The sequence below is a fragment of the Hypanus sabinus genome, chromosome 2 (genome assembly GCF_030144855.1).
Source record: "Hypanus sabinus isolate sHypSab1 chromosome 2, sHypSab1.hap1, whole genome shotgun sequence".
NCBI lineage: Eukaryota > Metazoa > Chordata > Chondrichthyes > Myliobatiformes > Dasyatidae > Hypanus > Hypanus sabinus.
Genome location: NC_082707.1, coordinates 117,986,453 through 117,997,575, shown reverse-complemented (window position 1 = coordinate 117,997,575; position 11,123 = coordinate 117,986,453). Strand labels below are relative to the sequence as shown.

At 37.9% G+C, this 11,123-nt stretch overlaps 1 protein-coding gene across 1 annotated transcript in view; it reads left to right on the top strand.

Moving 5' to 3' along the window:
* Window positions 1–205: 205 nt before the first annotated feature.
* Window positions 206–11,123, top strand: part of knl1 (kinetochore scaffold 1) — a 50,580-nt gene continuing 39,662 nt past the window's right edge. The window contains exons 1-3 of the mRNA XM_059987672.1: window positions 206–272; window positions 6,675–6,727; window positions 6,985–10,890. Of these exons, the coding sequence (XP_059843655.1) occupies window positions 206–272; window positions 6,675–6,727; window positions 6,985–10,890 (4,026 nt within the window). The remainder of the gene's footprint in view (window positions 273–6,674; window positions 6,728–6,984; window positions 10,891–11,123) is intronic.

Below are 11,123 nucleotides of genomic sequence, written 5' to 3'. Positions count from 1 at the left end.
AAGGGATGGTGTTGAACGCTGTCATAATTGATATACAGCAGTCTGATATATGCTTTGCTGTTGTCTAAGTGCTCCACAGCCAAGTGGAGAACCAGTGAGACTGCATCTGCTATAGATCTGTTGTGGTAGTAGATAACAGGCTGAAGTTAATTCTAGCCATGACCAACTTTTTAAAGCAGTTCAAAGTAGATGTGAGTGATACCAGATGACAGCTTTTGAGGTAGCTTACTTTGTTCTTGAGCCACCTGTAGAATGCTGCCCTTTTGAAGCTGGTAGGAACATCAGACCACAGTAGTAAGAGGTGAATGCATCCTTGAACATCAGCTAGTTGGTCAGTAACTAGCTAGATTTTTAGTACCCATCAGGTAGACTGTTGGCGGCCTGATGCCTTGCAAAGGTTTTTCTTGGTGGATGTTGTGACGTTTGCCTCTGAGATCACCAGATTCATACAGGTGAAGTGTTATTCTCACTTTCAAAGTGAGTATAAAAGGTGTTGAGCTCTGCTGTTAGGTTTCGCCTTGTAGGAAGGAATAACATGCTGACCCTGTGTAGCTGTCATGCATCCAATTGTGTCTAACTTCGCACAGATGGCCTTCTGTAGGTTATACCTAGATCTTTGGATCGGCAGTCTTGAGCACCACAGATCTATCCCTCGGTGGTCTGTGAATTTCCTGGTTCATCCCGGGCTTCTGATTTAGGAAGGCTTGGTACACTCAAAGGCACATATCCATCCAAGTAGGTCTTAATGAAGTCAATGATGGCTGTCTTATTCATTCATTCAGATCTGAAGATTCAGATTGTGGACAGTTCCCAAGAGTAATGTCATTGAGTCATCTCGGAACAGGCTATTTCTGCTATTAGTGCTTGTTTACAGCACTAATAAGTACTAATAAAGAAAATGATTTCACAAAAACTTTGTGTCATTTCCTCTCTGCTGCCCTCTCCACTCCTATTTATCCACTTGAAGCTTTGATTTTTTAAAAATACTTTTTCTTCATGGGAAGTTAGCTATTTATCATATAGTACTATGTTACCAAATTAAAAATTAAACTCCAGCAAGTTGTGAGAATAACTTTTGTGATTTTTGAAGTTGCCTGGATGATACTAGAGCAGTCTTTCTCAATCTTTTGGCCCTGGAGGAACCCTTGAAATAATTTTCCGGTCTCGGTGAAAGCCTGCAAAAAAAAAAAATTGTTATATCTACAGCTTGTGGTATGATAGCATCATCAGAAAGTTGTAGTTAAAATAATCTAAAAATAAGTTATCAATGCTCTTTTGAGTAGAGAATGAATTTTTAACCAATCTTCCTTGATAAAAACAGGTAGTTAAGCTTAGCTTACCTTTCTTGAATTAAAAATTAAGGCAAACATAATACATTTCTGTTAAATTGCTGACTTAAGCCAAAATGGGAATTAATTTTTCTAAAGGTAGACTTGGTAGATAAAGTTTGTAAATGGAATGGGGGTTAATAAAATAGAAGAAAGAACAGCATAATAAATAACTGAACAAGAAAACTGCAAAAAATGCAAAAACTTCACAATACAATTCACTTCTAACCTACACAATCCACCTTTAACAACAACAACAAAGTGGCAGACCAGCAGCAGAGTTGTGGCGAGTATAAAGTCCTTCTTTAGAATGAAAATTTCCCTCCAATTTTCTGCTGCTTTGGTAGTTTGTTTGCTTCCATAAGTCAGTCAGCAGTGCTTAAGGGAAAATTGGGGGAGGTAATTCGGGAGGGAGAGGCTAGCATCACAGCCCAAGTTGAGAGTCCATTCAATGCTCGGAAAACGAATTTCACTCTCCTCATCAGCCTTCTGTCCTCTCCTCCGTGCAATACAGTGCTCTTCATCAGCCTACCGTCCTACCCTCTGTGCAATACAGCGTTCACCAATTATCAACAGCCTCCCCCATCTCACATTAAAAACTGAATAAACATGGCCCCACCTTGCACTGCCATACTGGGCTGAGAGACTTCTAATGAGATTGTGAACGGGTCTGCAGTCACTGCCCACCACTGCAAGCGCTAACATCACACAAAGTTCAAAACCCGGGATGAGAAGCCCTGTACTAGAGGCTTACAGCAAGCATCAGTACTGCAGATAACCAAGAATGCAATCACTGTTAATGCCTAAGTGCCAAAATAAGGAGTAAAGGTGAATTAAGAGGCCATAACAAAGTCAGCTGAAGATGTAAGGAGGTAGATGCTGTAAAAGATGGGGTGGAAATTACAAATCCAAATACTTTACTCAGAAGAATAGAAAAACTCTGCTTACTGAGAGATGAATACCAGAGATACAAGATCCTTGTATGAAGGGATCTTGATGTACTGAGCCATAAAAAGGCAAACTTAATATGCATTTAAATTAAGCAATTGTGGGGAACAAACATTACAGCAACCTTTATTACAATGGAGTTGGAATATTAAGGATGTGCTGCTATGCTTCTACATTGTTTAGTGAGACTACAACTGGAATACTGTGCAGATTTGTTCTTCAGAAATAAGGAAGGATATGTGTGGTTTGGAACGTGTGTGCAAAATCACTATGACCTGTAAGGAGAGGCTCAGCTAGATTTGCATGAGTATAGGATAATGAGAAGTGATGCTGTTGAAATAAGATTGTGTGAGTGCATGATGTAATAGATATTCAGAGTTGTTTGTTCTGTGCTTGATGATATGTTTAGAACTAGCAAGGGGAGAGTCAGGGAAAGGATCAGCCATCCAGGACTCGAATGAATAGAAATTTCCTTATTTGAAGTTTGTGATGTGCTGAAATTCTGTAAAGTTATTTAGTGATTGAATATGTTCAAAATTGAGAGCAACTTTTTTGTACACTGTGGTAACAGGGATTTGGAGTTCGGGGAGAAAAGAGACAAGGTCAAAAGATGCTGTCAGAATAGACTTGGAGTCATATTACTGACACTTGCTTATTTTTTGTACTCTTAATTACTTGGTTAGAAAGAAGGTGGTGGAGCAACATATTGAAGAAATATGAAGTGCAGGGCACTGAAAGTGACCAAGAATAACAGAATAAAAGATTGTTCAGAGCTAGAAGGAATTGGGTCAGATGTGGAATTTAAGAGTTTAAGGTTCATGAGATGCAGGCACAGGCAAAAGTTGGGTTATGATATAACTGAGACCAGGCTCAAAGATGGGAAAGAATTCTCTGAGCATTTATAGTTGGCAGGTTTTTTTCAGTAAGGATGAGGAAGAAGCTTTAAATTAATTTATGGCTGGACATATCAAAAGATACTGTTACAAATGGTTGACAAAGTAGTAAATGGTTGACGTATTTGATCAAAGACCAAATCTATTGAAATTAAAGACCAATACTAAAGTTAAGTTGAGGACATTTATTACTTTACCTGTTTTGCATGCATTATAATATGAAATTTCAAGTTTGGGCATTGGTTGAGAAGGTGTGCAGGAAAAGATGAATATTCATGTGGTTTCTCTTTTTGGCTTGTATTCAGTATTGAAATAATTTTAAAATGCTTGTGTGCAACAAGCTAATTTATTTGTGCACTTAATTGTTGAGATAACATTTAGTAATTTCCAAAGAACAACAAAGATTGAAATGTCAAAATTTGTTGTGTTTGGAGCAATCTGTTCTGAGAGCTCTGAAGTTCAGTACTTTTTAATATTTGGCCCAAAGCAAGTACTATACAAATGAATCTTTCACAATAGATCTATTGTACAGTGGTATTTTTGCATGTTCCTGTACCTGCCTTTGTTTTTTTTTCCCCATCCCAGCGTTTGATTGTCTATCATGATCATAGCAATGAATAAACCGTAGTGAAAGTAATAGTGTAATTTTTCTTTAAAATCTGTTTTATTTACAATTGATGGTGAACAAATTTTAGTTTATCTTTTTTAAATCTGAAGACATTAGTTAGAGCTAAATTTAAAACCTGGTTTTTATTTCACAGAGATGTGATAACACAGAAAAATTTGATTACCGGTGAGTAAAAATATTCTCTTCTATTCTCCAGTTATCCTTTGTATTGTTTGCATTATTTTTGTTAAGATGCCACATTTTTGAACAAATTATTGATGTTGTTTCTCATATAATAGAAAGTTATCCAGAACAGAAGGAAACAGTGAGAAATAATATAGCTTCAATTTTCTTCGTTAATTTCCATTTTCAAACTGCCATTATTTCAAACTTTGTCCACTTTTGAGTTGGAAAGCTGGTAGCACTTAATGTCAAACATCCCCTTTGCTTACCTTGTGATTCAAATTGGCTTTATTGATATGTTGAGTATCTTGAAGTCCAGTTGCCTGCAAGACATCTTTTCTGTATTTGCAATAGGAATCAGTCTAACATTGTATATTATATCTGTCTTTAACATATTCAGGGCTATGACCTTATTGTTCTAATTGCTTCTCAAAATAGTTCTTTATAGTAATTAACACAGGACTTTTATCTTTTTTAAACAATTCTGGCATTTCTCTTTTCACCAATATATTTTCCATCACTTAAGTTATTAGCTCAATTCTGTGAATACATAACCTAAGAGAACATTCCAACGTATACACAAGGAAATCTGCAGATGCTGGAAATTCAAGCAACACACATAAAATGCTGGTGGAATGCAGCAGGCCAGGCAGCATCTATAGGAAGAAGCAATGTCGATGTTTCGGGCTGAGACCCTTTGTCAGGACTAACTGAAAGAAAAGATAGTAAGAGATTTGAAAGTAGGGAGGAGTAGGTGGAAATCCGAAATGATAGAAAACAGAAGTGGATGGGGTGAAGCCTAAGAGCTTGAAAGGTGATTGGCAAAAGGGATACAGAGCTGGAGAAGGGAAAGGATCATGGGATGGGAGGCCTAGTGAGAAAGAAAAGGGGAGGGAGGCACCAGAGGGAGATGGAGAACAGGCAAAGAGTGATGGACAGAGAGAGAAAAAAAGGGGAGGGGAGAGAAATAAATCAGGGATGAAGTAAGAAGGGGAGGAGGGGCATTAACAGAAGTTAGAGAAAGCAATGTTCAGGCCATCAGGTTGGAGGCTACCCAGACAGAATATAAGGTGTTGTTCCTCCAACCTGAGTGTGGCTTCATCTTGACAGTCGAGGAGACCATGGATAGACATATCAGAATGGGAATGGGACATGGAATTAAAATGTGTGGCCACTGGGAGATCCTGCTTTCTCTGGTGGACAGAGCATAGGTGTTCAGTGAAATGGTCTCCCAGTCTGCGTTGGGTCTCACCAATATATAAAAGGCTGCACCGGGAGCACCGGACGCAGTATACCACACCATCCGACTCACAGGTGAAGTGTTGCCTCACCTGGAAGGTCTGTCTGGGGCCTTGAATGGTGGTGAGGGTGGAAGTGTAAGGGCAGGTGTAGCACTTGTTCCGCTTGCAAGGGTTAAGTGCCAGGAGGGAGATCAGTGGGAAGAGATGGGGGCGGAGACAAATGGACAAGGGAGTCGTGTAGGAAGTGATCCCTGCGGAAAGCAAAAAGAGGGGGGAGGGAAAGATGTGCTTGGTAGTGGGTTCCCATTGGAGGTGGCGGAAGTTATTTCAGCGAAACGGTCTCCAACATATTAAGGCTTTATTGTACTGTTGGAGATGCTTTTGAAGATATGCTAAACTAAGGCCCATACAGGCATAAATTTGTCAAATTTGAAGGTGAAAGAGCATGAGAAGTAGAAACAGTAGGAGGCCACCTGAGGGGGAAAAAATATTCTCAACATACTTGTCAAATATGATTATTGTTTCTTAACTCTGTATTGATTGCCCAGTTGTTTTATTATTTTCTCAAGTGCCCTGCTGTCATTACTTTCTCACTTTCTACTACTGGTGTGAGTTTGGTGATTATTCCAGTTTCTGTTTATTGGCAACATACACAAAATACTGGAGGAACTCAGCAGGTCAGGCAGCGTCTATGGAAAGTAATAAACAGTCAATGTTTCAGGCCAAGACCCTTTAAATGTTCCATGGTACCTATTATTTCAGCAAAAACTTTCTGCACTAAACAGATTAATGCACCTTAAAATCTTCTACTTAAACCTATTCTCTTCCCAGTTTTGCCATGCCATCATTCCTAACTTCCAACCTACTTGACTTTATTATTTTGATAATGCATTTCCAAACTATTTCAACTTTTTGGGTCCTTCAAAGTGATTCTGCAATTTCCTGAAATTAGCCCTAATCATATTCTTATTAGTTGGTTCTACCATTTATTTTGCTCTTGATTTATAAAACGTTAAGTTAAATTTCTTGTTCTGTGTGTTATGAATTTTGAGTCCTCTGACTAAAAATTTACAACTGATATCTGTTTTGCTTATTGGATTGCATACAGAGAACTTGGACTATTTATATGAAGACAAGTTTCCTGGAATTCCATAAATTTGCTACCATTTAAGAGAAAAATAAGTGAAACCATTGAACTGTAATTAAAATCCGTCTGGTTCACTAACAACCTTCAGGAAAGGTTATATGCCATCCTTTCCTCATCTACCCAATATGACACTAGGATCTACCAAAGTGTTTTTTTCTTAATCGCTCATGGATGTATTTCAATTCAAGGTTGAAACAGAAGCTGTATTCTGTGAATGATTTTGCTTTTTAAAAAAAAAAGTAGATGAAACATATCTTATGAGTTAACAAACTGGCATACCTATTAAGGGATAATGCAGTATTAATTTGAACTTTTGCCTTTTCCAAGGTATGGATGCACTGCTTCATGCACCTCTCCGAACTCCTCTGCAACAATTAGAGGTAATTTTTGGAAAGTAAGGCTTTGTTTTGAATTCAGTTTAATGACAGATGATCTTTTTTTGTGGCTGAATTTTCCAATAATTTATTTGTAAGGCCACTATCTGTTCTGCTGAAATTATGGAAAGCAGCAGGTTTGTAAACAAGTATGTTTTTAGTAATTGTTATTAGGCTCTTTTTTATTCTTAAAGTAGGAGACGATTAGAATGCAATCTGATCTTTATGACATTAAATGTGTTTAACTTTCCTTTTTTAACCAGCTCTGCAAAACTATTGATACTGTCAGTGAACATCAAATCTTCCCCATCTCTGGGCTTGAAGTGCGAAGGGAAAGTGACGAAACTACCCCAACTTCTGAACTTCAAAAAAAAATTGACTTCAAATCTTTCTTGGCTGGGCTTGATTTTGGAAAGCCTGCATATAGAAATTCAAGTAATGACAGAGAAGAGAAAGTTTCCAATATGTTCTTTAGTTCTGTGGAACAAAATGTAGCTCCTGAACATCAAAAGACAATTAATTTTAAGTCATTCTTAAATAGCATAAAACCCACTGAGGCAGATGAAAATAAGATGATATTCATGCCCTCCATTTATAAGGAACAAAAATTTAAACAGGCAGACATGGGTGTAACTTCAAATTGTGAAACAAATAACTCAGTGTTGCAAAACCACACTACCAACAGCTTAGATGCAAATAAAACTATATTGTTTCTAGAACATGATAATGATATGGAGATCACCAAAAGCCATACTATTTCTATTAACCATCTTGTCATGGAAAAATGTGATGGATTTCATTCAGTAAAGGAATCTAATAACTCAGCAAAACTAGGAAATAAAGGAACACTTGATTCTTCCCTTCCTCAACATAAGGCTGTTGTGCTTTCTGGAGCAGATCATATTGCTGTGACAGGAAGTGTTACTGTACCCGTTAATGTGAAGACAGATCACCAAACAAATCAAGATCAGCCAACAGTTGCCACAGATAACATAAATGAGAGATCAATGTTGCCGTCATATATCCATGATGAACTTACAGTCACTGGTTATGAATCTTCTAAAAGAATTGAGAAGAGTAAGGCACAGGATACAACAAAATTGACATCTAGGTCTTTGAGTATTCATCAGGAGAATCTGACAGAAACTCAGATGTTTTCCAATGAAAACGACATGGATATAACCAAAAGCCACACAGTTTCAATTGACAGTGGAATGTTTGGGCAAGTGTCTAATTGCAAAGTTGGGTCAAATGCGCCCTTTGCCAGTGATAGAACTGTGGTGTTTTCAGAAGTAAATGATATGGATATCACACAGAGTCATACAGTTGCAATTGAAAGTGATGATCCACGACAAATTTCAAACAAAGTGTTGCAGTCAACAAGGAAGAGTTTCAGTTTGTTTGCTCCTGGATCGAAAATGGCATTGTTACCCAGTGAAAATAACGTTAATTTTTCAGAGGCAAATGACATGGATATAACCAAAAGCCACACAGTTACAATTGACAGTGGAAGCGCTGGGAGAATGCCAGATTGCACAGTTGGGTCAAATGCACCCTTTGCTAGTGATAGAACTGTGGTGTTTTCAGAAGCAAATGATATGGACTTCACACAGAGTCATACAGTTGCAATTGAAAGTGATAATCTAGGACCAATTTCAAACAAAGTATTACAGTCAACAAGGAAGAGTTCCAGATTGAGTACTCTTGGATCCATCGTGGCATCGTTACCCAATGAAAAAACTGTAGTATTTTCAGAGGCAAATGAAATGGATATAACCAAAAGCCACACAGTTACAATTGACAGTGGAAGCGCTGGGAGAATGCCAGATTGCACAGTTGGGTCAAATGCACCCTTTGCTAGTGATAGAACTATGGTGTTTTCAGAAGCAAATGATATGGATATCACACAGAGTCATACAGTTGCAATTGAAAGTGATGATCTAGGACCAATTTCAAACAAAGCAGTACAGTCAACAAGGAAGAGTTCCAGATTGAGTACTCTTGGATCCATCGTGGCATTGTTACCCAATGAAAAAACTGTAGTATTTTCAGAGGCAAATGATATGGATATAACCAAAAGCCACACAGTTACAATTGACAGTGGAAGCGCTGGGAGAATGCCAGATTGCACAGTTGGGTCAAATGCACCCTTTGCTAGTGATAGAACTGTGGTGTTTTCAGAAGCAAATGATATGGATATCACACAGAGTCATACAGTTGCAATTGAAAGTGATAATCTAGGACCAATTTCAAACAAAGCAGTACAGTCAACAAGGAAGAGTTCCAGATTGAGTACTCTTGGATCCATCGTGGCATCGTTACCCAATGAAAAAACTGTAGTATTTTCAGAGGCAAATGAAATGGATATAACCAAAAGCCACCCAGTTACAATTGATAGTGGGAGCGTTGGGAGAGTGCCTGATTGGACAGTTGGGTCAAGTGCATCCTTGTGTAGAGATAGGTCTGTTGTGTTTTCAGAAGCAAATGTAATGGAAATTACAAAAAGTCATATAGTTGCAACTGAGAATGGAAGTTTTAAAATGAATGGCAATCAAACTTTTGGCTACCAGAAAATGAGCTCCAGTCTCAGTAATACTCTGGCATGTCTTCCCAATTCCAAATCTAGTATATTTTTACAGTTGAATGATAAGGATATATCTCCAAGTCCTGTAGCTGTGGTGGACAGTATGAATTTTGAGGCAATTATAAATTGTGCTGTTAGTTCCAGTTCATCCTTTCCTGGTGGTAACACTGTGGTAGTCTCAGAACCAAATGATATGGATATGACCAGAAGTCATACAGTTGCAATTGAAGGCGGATGTCTTGGTTCAGCTATAAAATTAGAAACATGCTCAGCTAGTTTTTTTCCTAGTGATAGGACCACAATATTTTCTGAAGCAAATGATATGGACATGACCAAAAGCTATACAACCAATATTGATAGTGAAAACTGTGAGACAATTTCAAATGGAGCACTTTGTTCTGCAAATATAACCTCTGATTTGAATGCTGTGGGGTCTGTCCTATCATCATGTTACAGTACAAATACCATGGTTTCTGAACAAGCAGCAGCTGTTAAAGAAAAAGACATCATGCTTATTCATGGGAAGCATGATGAATCTGGTAAACACAAAGTTACCCAGTTAAAGCTTGTTACAGAACAACAACAGTTTAGTCGTCAAGTGGATCATGCTAGCAGTAGCACTCAAAGAAATTTGGAAGCTAATTCAAAGTGCATAACTGGAGCTCAGGAAAAAAGGAATCTGAAAGGAGTCGAACTCTGCATAGAGAGTTCTTCTGATGTTACTCCAACACACAAAAGTGACCTTGAAGTCCAAAAGAGAGCAATAATTGATCAGACCAGGGAGGCAGATTCTGAAGCATTTGTTCAGTCTCAGGTTACTGAAGGTACTGCTCAAGGGACAAGAACTGAATCTGTAAGTACAACAAATAATGATTTGGAATGTAATGCATCTATAAAGTCAAATATATCTAATGTGTCATCTCTTCAGAAAATGAATTCCATGCCCGATGTAACTCCTGACCCTCCATTAGAAAAGCCTCCAATGGATGGCAACAACCCTGGTGATTGTCAAACATTTGATGCAAAGGCTTGCTTACCAAAACAAAGCTCATTTGTTAAGGACACACTTGCATCTCAAATCTCTTTTAGTGCCTTCCTTCCTAAATTGCCTAGCAGAAGAAATCTATGTAGAACTGTGCATTCAAGTCATCAGAATGTAGTAAAACCATCAGTAGAATATCACTGCTCTGATTCACTTCTAAATACAACAGCCAAATCAAAAGGTCTTGAAAGCTCAAAAATATTTGAACCTTCTGGAAACTCCCAGGAACAGTTGGATAGACAGCATAAAATGCAGGTGAATGATGGTGATGAAGCAGAAAGCAGAATGTTGGATTTTGTGAACCCCTCTCTCTGTTCGAAATCCAGTGAAGGGTGCTCTCTCCACGAACAGCAGTATGGAGAAACTTTTTCTGCTCTTGAACAAGGTATCAATGCAACAGACCAGGTTCTTTCATGCTCAAAAATTTCAACAGTGGAACAAAGGCCGTGCCAGAAACGAGTTTGGAGTGAAGAAGAAAATGGAAATGCATACAACAAAAGAAAAACATTGGAATGCAAGGGCACTGATGCTTCTAGAAAAGAGGTAAATGAAAAAGAATGTGCAACCAAAGCAGTTGTGAATGTTTCTATGATATAGTAGAGTACTTGTTCTCATTAATTTTCCATTAATAAATTGGAGTAAAGGAAGAGAGTTCAAACTCTGAACTAGAAATTGATTTTAAGTCTATTGTCTCTAAAGATTTTAACCACAATACACTTGATTATGGTGGTTTGTCATATTATCAACAAAAGTTTGAAATTAAGTATAGCCTCAAC